This window comes from Garra rufa, chromosome 10 (genome assembly GCF_049309525.1).
Source record: "Garra rufa chromosome 10, GarRuf1.0, whole genome shotgun sequence".
In the NCBI taxonomy this organism is placed as follows: Eukaryota; Metazoa; Chordata; class Actinopteri; order Cypriniformes; family Cyprinidae; genus Garra; species Garra rufa.
Window position 1 is genome coordinate 12,447,152 of NC_133370.1, and position 15,903 is coordinate 12,463,054.

The following is a 15,903-nucleotide window of genomic DNA, read 5'->3' on the forward strand; positions in this document are numbered from 1 at the left end:
CAAAATCATACAGTCATTGTTGGAAAGGGTTCAAATACACAAAACTGCTGAAAAACCAAAGAATTTGTGGGACCTGAAGGATTTATCTGAAGAACAGTGGACAGTTTAACTGTTCAGGACAAACAAGGGACTCATAAACAACTATCACTAAACCAAAAAAACACAGCTGTGGATCATTCAGGTAACAACACAGTATTAAGAATCAAGTGTATGTAAACATTTGAACAGTGTAATTTTTATAAATTCAACTATTATTTTTTCTTGTGGACTATATGTAAATGTCTTTTATGTGAAATATCTTATTTAGGCCAGTACTAAATAATGTATGATCCTCTTATTTTGGTAAAAATAATTAACATTTTGCAGATTCTGCAATGTGTATGGAAACTTTGACATCAACTGTATATGTAAGGAATAATTGATGATGGGCTGTTGAATTATTAGAAAATAATGCATTATTTTCTAATAATTCAACGGACCAGAGTAAATTATTTCGCTTATACTATGGTTACCATGCTTCAAATATTGTTCAGATGTTATATTTAAAGACATTAGTCAAGCTTTTGTCCTTAAAATGTTCTTGTGAGCAGGATTAATTATTCATGCATCTCATCCAAAACCTCTGTTGCTAATTTCAAAACATCTTTGTAGACCTAGTAATGGAGGCTTGAGCCATTGATAGCACACTAAGGCAGTTAAAATGAAGCTATTAGAAGAGAGAGAGAGAGAGCAAACAAGCGAGAGCATGTGTGAATTAACGTTAGCTGAGTCTGTGCATCTCTCAACAGTGTTCGGCAGCAGTGTTTCTACTAATAGTGAAACTGCAAGTTTATCATCTTCAAAAACAGCGTCGTTATTAGTGAGAAATGAATTGTAGCTTTTAAGTTGCTGAATAATTTTAATGATAAAATTATCAGAGCAGTGCTCAGAGAGAGCGGGAGAAAAAGTGTATGCTTTCCATATATAATAAAACGTCAATTTGTGGCAAAAACAGAAATATTTTGCCGTTTTATCCTATTGTTTACTATTTATTTGCTTGGTCAGTGTCGTTGTGGGTTTTGGTTCTTTTTGCTGTTGTAGGCTGTAAAATCATTTGGCAATGTGATATGGACATGTAATGCGGCCAAGACCTGCCTGGAACTACTTTTGTTGTGCGTTTGTCAGCCAATCAGATTTAAGCATTCAACAGCACCATAGTATAAGTAAAAGTAAAACAGAAATATATTGTTATTACTGGCCAATTTGCTGAAACATTTGAGACGTTTGCGTTTAACATGTTTCAGCTTTAGGAGTACACATATAGACGGCCTCAAAGCTTATAGACAAGGACTGAAATCCCACAAAGGTGTCGGAGCTAAACTCTGCAGTGCAGTGGCCCTTCAGGACCGTAGCTGAACAGCCCAACTCTCTCTGACAGTCTTAACTGAGTGTAAGTGTGTCATTAAAGTGAGCTTAATCTGAGACTGTCACACTTTGGCGTCCCCTGATGGAAAAATTATTCTGGCACCCTGAGACAAAGATCTCTCTGAACGTCCCCCTGATAATGAGACTCAGTCAGAGATCACCCACTTTATTACGCTCTCATTCCAAATAAAGAGCTCTAACAGGAAATAGTTTAGTCTAACATGGTTTTGCAAGAGCCCTCCGAGGACATCACTCCCTCATTTTAAACGCGTCTTCGTTTTATGCAGATAACATTATCATAAGTTTCTCCTCTCTAAGAACAGCTGATTAGCAGCAGTTAAATGTGGAAATCTGATGTGGGCTGTGCTATAAGATAGTCAAATGTAATAGATACAACCGTTGGCGCTGGAGCTGGGGGCACCATTTAGCCTTCTGAACCGAGTTTAGCTGGCTGATATTAAAAACTGTAATTCTGTTGACTTTTTAAAAGTTCTTTCCTATTATAGACTATATTTCACTACATTTCAGTCAGTAAAGGCATGTTTTTTGTCCTCACATTTAGACCAAAACAATATAGACACACAGAATTTTTTTTCTTCTAATTATAGAACAGAATTCAACAAATTATAATTATTAGAATAATTACTTAATTTATTATATATATACACTGCCACTCAAAAATTTTGGGATCAGTAAGACTTAAAATACAGAAAAAGACAATATTGCAAAATGTTATTACTATATGAAATAATGGTTTTTATTTTAATATGCTTTAAAATATCATTTATTCCTGTGATACAAAGCTGAATTTTCATCAGCTGTTACTCCAGTCTTAAGTGTCACATGACCCTTTAGAAATCATTCTAATATGCTGATTTATTATTAGATTATCAATGTTGGAAAACAATGTAAATCTATGCTATCACTTTTATTTAATTTAACACATCTTTGGTGAATAAAAGTATTTCTTTCCAAAAAAAAAAGAAAAAAAAAAAGAAATAACATTTACTCACTCCAAACGTTTGAACATAGTGTATATTGTTAGAAAACCTTTCTATTTAAATAAATGCTGTGCTTTTTAACCTTTTATTGATCAAAGAATCCTGAAAAAAAAAGTATCACAGGTTCTAAAAAAATTATTAAGCAGCTGTTTTCAACACTGATATTAAATCAGCATATTAGAATGATTTCTGAAGGATCATTTGACACTGAAGACTGGAGTAATGATGCTGAAAATTTAGCTTTGTATCACAGAAATAATTAAATTTTAATATATTTAATATATTTACATAGAAATCAGTTATTTTAAAATGAAATAATATTTCACAATATTACAGTTTTTTTCTGTATTGTTGATCAAATAAAGCAGCCTTGATGAGCATAAAAAAACATCTGTAAAAAAACATACTAATCCCAAACTTTTGAACTAACTTTTGCTGTCAGTGTTAGTTTTTTAAGCATTTAAAAAAAAAATTCTAGTCATATTTTGAATTACAGCAAATAAGTTTTTTTTTTTCTTAATTTAAATGTTTTTCAAAGTCATTCGGATGGAGCAGTTTTGGAGATTTGAAGAATGTATGCAATTTATAACAGTAAATAGTTAAAAATGAAAGTAAATCTAAAGTCAGATATTTTATATATCGGTGTGATATACTGGAACGAGTTACCCTGAAAACGTATTAAAATCATATGAATATTGATTAATTAATGAATATTTTACTTATGAATATAAAATAATTTGCATAATTGACCAGTTCAGCAAGGTTTAATGTTCCCCTTTAATGTCAAAAAACAGAATAAATGAATAAAATAGAATATTACTTTAACTGATGCATATGCACATTATTAATAGGCTAAAAGGAGAATAACCACTGGCCACAGCATTGCAAGTATGAATCTGTCAATCCCTGACCATGACAATTAGTTGTACAGAACCCCTATTGATAATATATGCTTTTCCCCCTCTACATCAAATATGACAGGATTATGTAAGAACAGATTTACATTTTGTCTACATAATGAACTTTTCCTTCTGCGCAGCTATGTACCTAACCCTCATCTCTCTCCCTCTTTCCCCTCAGAATAATCCCTGCTGTCATATAGGATTAGTTGTATTGCTAGTCATTAGCATAAAAAACCAGTGTGAGTCAAAGCAGATCAAGCTGGCTGCTAATCAGAGCTAATAGCTTTATTTTACCCAGCGGTAGCCCCTCCTTCGATGGCTAGAATAACACCTCTGAGTCATACTGGTGTTTCAACTCATAAACAAAACCTTTGATCTTTGACACATGCTTTCACGCACTGATTATACAGTATGGGTACTTGCCTTTTCATTTCCGAAGACATGATCTAAAAACGCAAAGCGGCGACAAATATAATAAACATGTCAAGAATGTAAGTGAAAAGCGGCAAACAAGCTTTTGAAAACCTATTTTGAATCTCGGTTAAACACTTTGGCCTGATTTTTCCTGCTATGTGAACTCTATTACTGTAAATCCCAACAGGTTCATTTATTCAAATAGATACTGAATCCATGGCTCATTTGATTTGCTAATTTTCCTGTGTAAGCCGTTATAGGTCGTGTAATTTATCTTGTATGATGAATAAGCGTGCAAGTAAATTAATATTACAAACCGCAGCTGAAGAATGACTGCAAAATAAACCGCTGAATTGGCCCTTCATAAAATCAGAGACGTACTTGAGTAATTGAATTATACTTCTGTACTGAAGTGTTCTTTTGGATAATTTGTACTTAAATGCTGTTGAAACTAAACACTTGTATACTTTCCAATTACAAACCATATATTCCATATGAAAATCCCACCATCATTTACTTATTACTGTCATTCCCCCACTGAATAAAAAACTGTGTAAAAAATAGATAAACTGTGACTTTTTATTTCACAATTCAGATTTTTTTCCTCGCAGATGCGAGTTTACATCTTACAATTTTGACTTTTTTCTCAGAATTGCGTGATATAAACTCACAACTGCAAGTTATAAAGTCCAAATCTGAGGGGGAAAAAAGACTGATATGTTCTTAGAATTGCGAGTTTATCTCACAAATCTGATTTAATACCTCGCAACTGCATGTTATAAAGTCACAACTATGAGATAAAAACTCGCAATTCTGAGAAAAAAAGTCAGAATTGTGAGTTTATATCTAGCAATTCTGACTTTATTTTTTAGAACTGCAACTATTTTTCCTAGAATTGCATGATATTAATTCACAATTGCAAGTTATAAAGTCAGAAAAGCGAGTATAAACTCGCACTTGTGAGAAATAAAGTCAGAATTGCATAAAAACAATTCTGACTTTTTCTAACAAATGTAAGTTTGTATCTCACAATTCTGCTTTTTTCTCACAATTGCAAGATGTAAAGTCCAATTCTGAGGGGGAAAAAAGACTGATATGTTCTCAGAAATTCCGAGTTTATCTCACAAATCTAACTTAATACCTCACAATTGCATGTTATAAAGTCACAATTGCGAGATATAAACTAGCAATTCTATGAAAAAAGTAAGAATTGTGAGTTTATATTTAGCAATTCTGACTTTATTTCTCAGAACTGCAACTTGACTTTTTTTTCTCAGAATTGTATGATATAAAATAGCAGGATATAAAAAGTCAGAATTGCATAAAAACTTGCAATTCTGACCTTTTCTTGCAAATACAAGTTTGTATTTCACAATTCTGCTTTTTTTCCTCACAACTGCAAGTTTACATCCCACAATTTTGACTTTTTTTTCTCAGAATTGCATCATATAAACTTGCAATGACAAGTTGTAAAGTCAGAATAGCAGGATATAAACTCGCAGTTGTGAGAAATAAAGTCAGAATTGCATAAAACTTGCAATTCTGACTTTTTCTCGCAAATACAATTTATTCTCACAATTGCAAGATAAACTTGCAATAGCAAGTTATAAAGTCCAAATCTGAGGAGAAAAAGACTGATATGTTCTCAGAATTGAGACTTAATGCCTCACAATTGTATGTTATAGTCACAATTGCAAGATATAAACTCTCAATTCTAAGAAAAAAAGTTTCTATCTAAGAGTTTCTATCTAGCAATTCTGACTTTATTTCTCAGAACTGCAAATTTATTTCTCAGAATTGTGAGACAAAAGATCACAATTCTGACTTTTTTTCTCAGAATTGCATGAAATAAACTCACAATTGCAAGTTATAAAGTCAGAATAGTGGGATATAAACTTGCGGTTGTGAGAAATAAAGTCAGAATTTAAGAATCGCAAGTTAAGAAGAATTTTAAGAATCTCAAGTTAAGTTTTTTACATCTCAAGAGATAAACTCGCAATTGCAAGTCCAATTCTGAGGGTAAAAAAAAGACTGATATGTTCTCAGAATTGCGAGTTTATCTCTTAATTCTGACTATTTCTCAGAACTGCAACTTTATTTTTCAGAATTGTGTTTTTCTCGCAATCATGACATTATTTCTCAGAACTGCGACTTTATTTCTCAGAATTGCAAGTTTATGTCTCACAATTCTGACTTAATTTCTCAGAATTGCGAGTTTGCAATCTTGCAATTCTTACTTAAAGGAACACTCCACTTTTTTTGGAAATAGGCTCATTTCCCAACTCCCCCCGAGTTAATAAGTTGAGTTTTACCGTTTTGAAATCCATTCAGCCGTTCTCCTGTTCTGGCGATATCACTTTTAGCATAGCTTAGCATAGATCATTGAATCCTATTAGACCAATAGCATCGCGTTCAAAAATGACCAACGAGTTTCCATATTTGTTGTATTTAAAACTTTACTCTTCTGTAGTTATATCGTGTACTAAGACCGGTGGAAATACAAAGCTGCGAGTTTCTAGGCTGATAAGATTAGGAACTACACTTCCATTCCGGCGTAATAGTCAAGGAAGTTTGCTGCCGTAATATGGCCGAAGCAGGCGGAGTATTATCAGAAATGAGTTCCCAGCTAGTTTAGCATTTGCACATGTGCTGCGTGGTATTACTGCTCCTGCTTCAGCCTTATTACGGCAGCAAACTTCCTTGACTATTACGCCGGAATGGGAGTGTAGTTCCTAATCTATCAGCCTAGAAAATTGAAGCTTTGCATTTCCACCGGTCTTAGTACACGATATAACTACAGAAGAGTCAAGTTTTAAATAGGACAAATATCGAAACTCGTTGGTCATTTTTGAACGTGATGCTATTGGTCTAATAGGATTCAATGATCTATGCTAAGCTATGCTAAAAGTGATATTGCCAGAACAGGAGAACGGCTGAATGGATTTCAAAACGGTAAAACTCAACTTATTAACTCGGGGGGAGTTGGAGAATGAGCCTATTTCCAAAAAAAGTGGAGTGTTCCTTTAATAACTTTCAATAGTTTGTCACATTTCTAAGAAAAAAGTCAGAACTGTAAAATAAAAATTGCAATTACTCTTTTTTTATTACTTAAAAAGTAAAAACATTTCACAATATTACTGCATTTTTTTAATCAAATAAATGCATTGTTGGTGAACACTTCTTTCAAAAACATTTTGACCTTAAACATTTTTGTAGCATAAGTTCAACACAAAAGTACAGAAAAGACACCAGCCATTACTTTAAATGGATTCTAGATTAATCAAAAGATCATTTAAAAGTGACATTTTGCGAAGAACATATCAACATATCAAGAATATTGCTGGTATAATAAAATCAGCAAGTGTGCACTTGTTCATTTGTTTGCAAGTAAGTTATGACACTTTCTCACAAGCCAGGTATACAACCTTAAGGTTGACCTAATGTTTCTAAATACTATGTAAAAATTAATAATGTGTACCTGTAGATCATTTTGGTGTTGGTGTCTATTGATTCCAGCAAAGAGTACCCATGGATCTGCAAGAAATGCCCCAGCTGCGGTAGCTCCAGGGCAGAGCAGGATCTGCCTTCCCAGGGCGGACAACCTGCTGTGTGGTGTGAGTTCAATTTTGTCCCTTGTCTCTGGAGGAAGCGGCCTGGGGTTCTCTCAGAGCGCTGAGCACTTCTCTGTCTAGGGATGAGAATGTCGCTGCAAGCTGCCTTGTACAGGTACATTTTGCTGACACTCAAATGAGCAGTGCGGTCATAAAGATGTGAGTACTTTTCCACCTTGGCAGTTTTTATATGAATACACAAAGCTATCAGTCTGGGCAAACAGCTGAGGCCGATCCAAATACGGGACATCGCGCATGGAATTGTAATCCTTTGGTACCATCTAGTCATGGGTTTTCTGACTTCATGGCATTACAGTGAACAATGGGAGATAGAATTGTAAGTCATCTAAAACCCTCATGTTCTCTGGGTAACCACCCACATATGCTCACACTAAAACAAACACTGACACAAACACAGGTGGCAGTGGCAGCTGGATCTACAACTCAATTACTTCTCTAATTCCAGAAATGAACATCTGAACACAGAGCTTTCAAAAGCACTGGGTTATGGCGTGGCATTATTCTTGGTAATTTGATAATTAGATAACAAAATCAGCTCTTGCATGGGTTCTGGCGCTGTCTGGCATCAATGCTGACTGCCAGCTCCTTTGGTGGGATAAGCTGGGAAAAGCTTTGACCATATTTCTGACATCAGATCAGATCAGTGGAATGGTATGAAGGGAATTTCGGCCAGAACACACATATGAGACGGAGCAGCCTGGCTTCTAACCTCTGTTTCTACACAATGATAACAGCCTATTCTATTCGATGATACTTTCATTTTTTGTTCTATGTGCTTCTGTGATGTTTAAGAATTCGTATTTAAATAATCTCAAAATCAAAATCACAAAAACACGTCTTCAATTCAGAGTTGACTGTGTATATTTGTTCTCAGTTTAGACTTGGCTACATAGATTTGTTTTCAATTCAAGCTCGCCTACAAATATTTGTTCTCAATTCAGCCTCGCCTACGCAGATTTGTTCTAAATTCAGACTCGCCTACATAGATTTATTCTCAATCCACAGTCGGCTGCATAGATTAGTTCTCAGTTTAGACTCACTTAAGTCAATTTGTTCTCAATTCAGACTCCTCTGTGTAGATAGGTTTTCAATTGAGACTCGCCTACATAGACTTCTCTCTCTGTAGACTCACATACACAGGTTTGTTTTAATTCATAATTAAATAAACAGATTTGTTCTAAATTCAAGGCAACAATTAAACAGAGTTGTACTCCAATACAAACTCAATACATACTTGAGAAATCTGCCTTAAACAACCTCAAACACAACAGCTTCAGCAGATCAAAAATCTCCAATATGGCTGCACTCAAATTCAAATATATTCGCAAATTTAGATGCACACGATTCAGACACGCCTACATAGATTTGTTCTCAATTCACAGTCACCTGCACAGATTTGTTCTCAGTTCAGACTCACTTAAGTAGATCTGTTCTCAATTCAGACTTCTCTTTGCAGATAGGTTTTCAATTCACTTGCATTAATAGATTTGTTTTCAGTGTAGACTCACTCAAGTTCAAAAAAATCTGTTTGCTAAATCAGATTCACAATTCAGACTCAAAATGAATCAGACTCACCTACATAAATTTGTTCTCAGTTCAGACTTGCTTAAGTAGATTTGTTCTCAATTCAGATTCGCGCATGTAGATTTGTTCTAAATTCAGACTCCTCTATGTACCCAGTCAAAAAAAAAAAAAAATGCTGGTTAGGTATGTTTTGAAGCATGGATGCTGGGTTGAGCTGGTTTAAATTGGTCCTTAGCTGGTCATGAGCTGGTTTAAACTGGTCCTAAGCTGGTCCTGAGCAGGAGCTGGTTGCTTAGGACCAGCTCAAACCAGCAACCCAGCTTCAAAACATACCTAACCAGCATATGCTGGTTACTTCAACAGGCTACATTGGTTTTCAATTCAGACTCATCTTCATAGATTTGTTCTCAGCATAGACTCACTCAAATTCAAATAAATCTGTTTGCAGATTCAGATGCACAATTCAGACTCAAACTGATTTCCACTCAAAATTCAAACCCACTTAAGCAGATCTATTCTCGATTCAGACTCAAAGTGGTACAACAGCACATCAATTTAGGAATGCTGAGGATGGCATAATACGACAACGAAGGGTTCTCCACAGAATGTACATATAAGATGAAAGACTGAAGGACTGAGGAAAGATGAGAGAGTCTCTGAATAAGTCTTTCTGTAAAAAATATAGGAAACAGAAAGAGATCTATGACCATAAAGAAAGAATACCGCAGAGAGGGAAAGATATGGAAGTGGAGAGAGAAACTACATGAATGGAATACTGATAACTAGCTTGACAGATCCCCTATAACTGCTGCAGGCAACAAATTCAGCTGTGACAATGACTTAGTAAACCTCCACACATGCTTACAGACACATACATACATAATCAGTTTCCTTGACTGATGGTAACTTTCCATGACTAATAGACATGGCTTTCACATGTCTCAAAATAAAGGTGGGAATTTCTTTAATAAAAAATAAAATTCTTAAATAATCTTAAAATTAAATAATCGTAAAATTATTAGTTATGTTCTGATAGTTTGCTACTATGTTTAGTGTCCTGGGGGATATACAGATTTAAAAGCTACAGAGCGGGACAATGACATAGTGAACCTAGTTTCTAACAAAAATATTTAAAGTGGGTTGCTTTGCTGATACTCAGGTCAAGTGACTTGAAATAAAGACATTAATTCTGTCATCAACAATCTAAAATTGACTTGGAATTATGCTTTGAGAAGACTACTGTCCTTAAAATAATAAATGTTGACATCTCATTATTTAACTGGCATATTCAAACTAGAATAAATAAAAGTAATATTCTGAATAAACGAATGGACAGTTTTCCTTGTCATTCATAATCCAACACCATCTGTACATTTCGGATCGCAAATAAAGTCTCATCTTTATTCCAGTGGGTTTCCAATTAAATAAACCAACTCCGCCCTCTAGTGGTTGGATTTACCCGTATAAACAAGACAGGTGCAGGAAAAGGTTTCACCTGTTCTGTTTTCTATGTCCAATGTAGCCTATGTCTGCCATCTGCTGTGTAACACGTGGTACTGCAAAATTATTAAGAGAAAAGTTCTAAAATAATTCTGTTAATTTTATAAAGTTAACTTATCTGCCATAAGAGTGGGCGGGGCCATAATTTCATGGGTCTGGCTTCCGGTCTCATCCACGCCCAGCTATTTTTAGCTGTACAAAACAGCTCCTTTTGCTGTTTGATATTGCAAATTGCTGTTTCTTACCATATTATTTTAATGTGTTATCTAAATTATAAACACACTGGTTTGTAGTGCAAACAGTTTTACCTTTACTGCACGCTGTTAGTCTCACAGTCTAACATACTGAAGTAGTTGCTTAGTTATTCAATTATATTGACTATTTGTGTGTTTATTTCAAGTTCTTTAACTTATGTATAATACTTTAAAGTAGTTTTAAAACACAACGATCTCAATTAAAACTTTACAGTAACCTAATCCAGCTGTAAATTAGCAATTTATAAAGCAAAGTGGTTTTGTGAGTTTTGAGTTTTAAACTCAGGCCGTCGCCGAGACGCATAGCAACAGTTGTTACTACAATCCGCGTGTAGTCACCATAGAAACGCTAAACGAAACACCCGGAAGAGAAGCGTAGCGACGCCTTACAAAGCACAAAGAAAGTTTATATAAAACTCACCTTTAACTTCGAGCCCAAACTTGCCGAAAAATAGAGATGGAAGGTCTTTCTTCCTTGCATGATCTCCAGGCGCTATCCGCTCTGCTTTCCCCAAAACATGAAGATGAGGAGGAAGAAGATCTCCAGGTTTGAGCTTCTAAGCGCTGTTTTGCATTGTAGGCTGTCGAACTTTTATGAAAGGATGTAAATCGCTGAATTATTGCACTGTATTTTTTTAGCAAGTGAAGCCTATGGCGAGGATGGGCCCGGGACAAATCGGCTCTCCTCCTGCACCTTCGGGAAAAAACAACAAAGAGGGTATAATGTATTTATTATAGCATAAAAAAAGGGATTTTCATATAAATATGTAACGTTAGAATACTAACGTACAAATATTTAATATAGATGATTTCATATATTGGCCAATTGTTTTTATGATACATAAAATTGACATAATTACTTTGAAATCACTATACTACCAGTCAAAAGTTTTGAACAGTAAGATTTTTGATGTTTTTTTAAAGAATTCTCTTCTGCTCACGAAGCTTGCATTTATTTGAAGTAATACAACAACATCAGTCGCCTAATATTGTGAAATATTTTTTTACCATTTAAAATAAACTGCTTTCTATTTGAATATATTCAAAAATGTAATTTATTCTTGTGATCAAAGCTACATTTTCAGCATCATTACTCCATAATTTAGTGTCAAATGATCCTTCAGAATTCATTCTAATACACTGATTTACTGTTCAAATCAGTTTATCAGGATTCTTTGATGAATAGAAAGATCTAAAGATCAGCATTTATCTGAAATAAAAAGCTGTTTTAACCTTATACACTATACCATTCAAAAGCTTGGAGTCAGTATATTTTTTGGAAGGGAAAGAAATTATAGAAATTAATTCTTTTATTTAGCAAGGATGCTATAAATTGATCAAAAGTGATAAAATATTACAAAAGGTTTCTATTTCAGATAAATTCTGTTCTTCTGAACTTTTTATTCATCAAAGAACCTGAAAAAGATTCTACTCAGCTGTTTTCAACATAATAAAAATTTTTCGAGCAACAAATCTGAATATTAGAATGATTTCTGAAGGATCATGTGACTGGAGTAATGATGCTAAAAATTCAGCTTTAAAATCACAGTAATAAATTACATTTTAAAATATATTCAAATAGAAAACAGTTATTTTAAATAGTAAAAATATTTCAAACTCTTACTGTTTTTATGGTACTTTGGATCAAATAAATGCAGGCTTGGTGAGCAGAAAGGAGTTCTTTAAACATTAAACAAACATTAAAAATCTTAATGTTTAAAAACTTTTGACTGGTAGTGTATACAATTTCTTTGCACTTGTTAAACACTGTCACGTTTTGCAATTATCATGCTGCTATTTATAGGTTCGCTTTTAAGAACATTAAAGCGTCCTTCTTCATCCTTTTTATCTTTGTCTTCCCTCTAGGTAGCACTGCCTATATGAAGAAGAAAAGCAAAGACATCTGGGATGAGGATGAAGTGACTGAAGGAGCACATTTTGATGACCTTGCCGACCCACGGCCACAGCCAGAGTAAGACAAAATACACATGACAGAATCACATATGAGCTGTAAGTGATCTGGCCTCTCACTGTATGTGTTTTTCTTTGTTTAGGTACGAGATTGTGCTGAAACAGTCTGTTGGGACTGAAGATTTGTTTCTTGGCTTGAGCAGAAAAGATCCCTCATCCATGTGTTGTGACAGCATGCTGGTACTCCTTATTTCTCACTCGTTAAATCTTAAATATTAATACAATATTCACCAAATACAAAAGCATCTTTACTAGTGTTAAGTGTAAACAAAGTTACATTGACTTCAAGGAATAGTTTACTTAAAAATTACTCACCCTCATGCCATCCAAGATGTACGTATTGGAGCAAATCTGGAAAAATTTTGCATAGCATCACTTTCTGACCAGGGAATGGGTGCCGTCAGAATGAGAGTCCAAACAGCTGATAAAAACATCACAATAATCCACAAGTAATTCACACCACTTCAGTCCATAAATTAATGTCTTGTCAAGTGAAAAGCTGTGTTTGTAATAAACAAATCCATCTTTAAGATGTTTTTAACTTCAAACCAATACTTCCGGCTAAAAATTTTGATGATGCTTTTATGAGCTGTTCAGATTCTCATTCTGACGGCACCCATTCACTCCATTGGTGAGCAAGTGATGTAATGCTAAATTTGAAGAAACAAACTCATCTACATCTTGGTTAACCTGAGGGTTGAGTAAATTCTCAGCAATTTTTCATTTTTGAGTGAACTATTCCTAAGTTGCATAAGAGTTGAATGGAACTTTCTAAAGATTTACTGTTCACTTTAATGCACATTGATTAGCATAGCTGTTGAGAAATACTGAATAAGTTATGATCTCAACTTGAAGCATTGTGGATTTCCAAAATATAAATTCCATACTTTTTTAACTAATTTAAAGTTTCAAAGATCTAAAGCTTAAGATTCAGAAATGAGAATAAGGGAAAAGAAAAAAAAAGCCTGAGGTTAGAAACAATTCTCCTCCCTGCAAGAGATGGAGTTGGCTTTGATGGTGCATTAAAAGCAGATATAAAGGCCGACTGGACTAAAAACAGTGACTGTCCTCAAATGACTGAGCTGATCTTAATTTTAAAAAGTTTTGTTATCAATGTAATGATCTCACAAAATCTCTGTCTCTCTTTTTCTCAGGTAAGAGTTAAACTGCCAGATACAAAAGCGTCTGATTTGGTCCTGGATGTGAGAGACACTTTTCTTGATCTCAGAACTCCAAAGTAGTAAGTAAACTATGTGTGAACCTGGACCACAAAACCAGGCGTAAGTAGCACGGGTATATTTGCAGCAATAGCCAGAAATACATTATATGGGTCAAAATTATTGATTTTTTCTTTTATGCCAAAAATCATTAGGATATTAAGTAAAGATCATGTTTCATGAAGATATTTTGTCAATTTCCTACCATATTTCCTAAATATGTAGAAACTTAATTTTTGATTAGTAATATGCATTGCTAAGAACCTAATTTGGACAAAATAATATTTTGATACCAGATTTTCAAAAAGTTGTATCTCAGCCAAATATTGCCCTATCATAATAAACCATGCATTATTCAGCCAGCTTTCGGATGATGTATAAATCTCAATTTTAAAAAAACTGACCCTAATGACTGGTTTTGTGGTCCAGGGTCACATATTAGCTGAAATATTTTACATCTAGTATTCAGCAGATAAGTTAATATCTGTGCATCTGTTTGTTTCAGTAAGTTGGGCCTTCACCTGCCTCATCCAGTGCACAAACATGAGGGGAATGCCAGGTTCATTGTGGAGAGAGAAGAACTGGAGATCACACTGCCCATGAACAGACCAATGGACTGCATCAACCTGACCTGAGAGAGACACAGAGAGAGTGACTGAACCATGAGCTGCAGTTCAGAACAGACAGTGTTGACAACTTCTACAGATACAGTTCTGCAGCCTTTCACTGACAGTCTTGAATCCAACCCAGAGACATGACCCACTTATCAATTAATACTAGAACCAGGAATCAAATATAATACGTTTCAAAATCAACTCAATCCAAGTGGAAAGGAACAGGTGCTTGTGTAAAAAGTGTAAAACCTTGGTATGTTGTACAGTTCAGTTCAATATTCAGTATTATAAAACTGTTTTTATTATAAGCATAATAAAATGGCAAATCCTTTTAATTCATGATTGCTTCTCTTTATGTTTTCAAAGGATATTTTAAAGAGAACCCTGGGTATTAGGGCTTGTATAACTTAATATAATGTAATGGTGGCTCTTACTAAAATATGTAGAAAAATAAATACTACGGTTGTTATTTTCAGTTAAAGGGCAACAAGAGAAGCAATGTAAATCTTAATTGCTTTTCCTAGCAATAAGAAAAAGAGAAAAGAATGGGAAGATGCCTGTGGACAAATAAAACTTCCTAAAGACCCACGTCTTTGTTTTCTCCACTTTATCCCTAATGCCTTTGAGGCTTTTAGTAGACCACAGTTACTGAAAGAGCTTACAAACGGCAGAGACAAGAAACGCTAGATGCCATCCTGGCAGGATGCAGCCACTGAAGGAGTTTTTTAGCACAGATATCACGGGCGTTTAGACTTATTTTGGGTAAAATCGATGGTAGGGCATTTGGTATAAGCCTACGCTTATATCAATCGGCACCTGTAAGCTCTTTCAGGACTGTGGTCGTCGTATCAGTATTTTATTTTCCGAGCTGTAAATTAACAACAGGTAGCGGCAGTAGCTTACCGAGTGCAACCATTTGACGCCATCGAAATAATGGGGCCCCTCATAGTCCAAAATATGTATACAACGATGTGGATTTAAAAAAAAAACATCAATCTTTCATGGGCTTTCTACTACACAGTTTAGTAAGAGACATCATTTTTTGTTATAATAAGTCATACAAGGCTAAATACCCGAGGTTCCCTTTAAGTCAAACTGTACAGAGGGTTTTCACAAAGCGTCATCAATCGGCCATATTGGCAGCACTGAATGTAAACAATTCCACTGAACCAAACGAAACTTGCATATTTTGCTGATTATTGCTGCTGAAAATAGTCAATTATTGTCATGTTTTGGGCTTTACTAATCAGACGGACCTGGAAAAACCTTTGGAGTACTACTGACTGCCAAAAGATTCAACAAATTGAGGAGTGCAAAAAACTGTCTGAGGAACAAAAGCCGTTTGTGGTTGGACTGAACCAGGATTTCCAGGGAAAGAATCTTGACAACATTCATGTTTTTTCTTATCATTTATGGTCAGGTAGGGGAAATATTAGGCTAATATCTTAATTAATACTGTTTGTCCGTATC

The 15,903-nt window shown here is 34.6% G+C and overlaps 1 protein-coding gene across 1 annotated transcript; it reads left to right on the top strand.

Moving 5' to 3' along the window:
• Positions 1 to 11,006: 11,006 nt before the first annotated feature.
• Positions 11,007 to 14,639, top strand: dnaaf6 (dynein axonemal assembly factor 6). The gene is made up of 6 exons (XM_073848055.1): positions 11,007 to 11,178; positions 11,271 to 11,349; positions 12,498 to 12,603; positions 12,686 to 12,782; positions 13,757 to 13,842; positions 14,325 to 14,639. Exons 1-6 carry the CDS (start codon positions 11,089 to 11,091, stop codon positions 14,452 to 14,454), a joined length of 588 nt encoding a protein of 195 aa, XP_073704156.1. The 5' UTR covers positions 11,007 to 11,088; the 3' UTR covers positions 14,455 to 14,639.
• The last annotated feature ends 1,264 nt before the right edge of the window (positions 14,640 to 15,903 follow it).

Excerpts from the sequence above, each read along its gene's own strand:
- dnaaf6 (XM_073848055.1), top strand. The coding sequence starts at position 11,089 with ATGGAAGGTCTTTCTTCCTTGCATGATCTCCAGGCGCTATCCGCTCTG. Across the intron at positions 12,604-12,685 it reads GACCCACGGCCACAGCCAGA|GTACGAGATTGTGCTGAAAC; the intron begins GTAAGACAAAAT and ends TTCTTTGTTTAG. Across the intron at positions 13,843-14,324 it reads GATCTCAGAACTCCAAAGTA|TAAGTTGGGCCTTCACCTGC; the intron begins GTAAGTAAACTA and ends TGTTTGTTTCAG.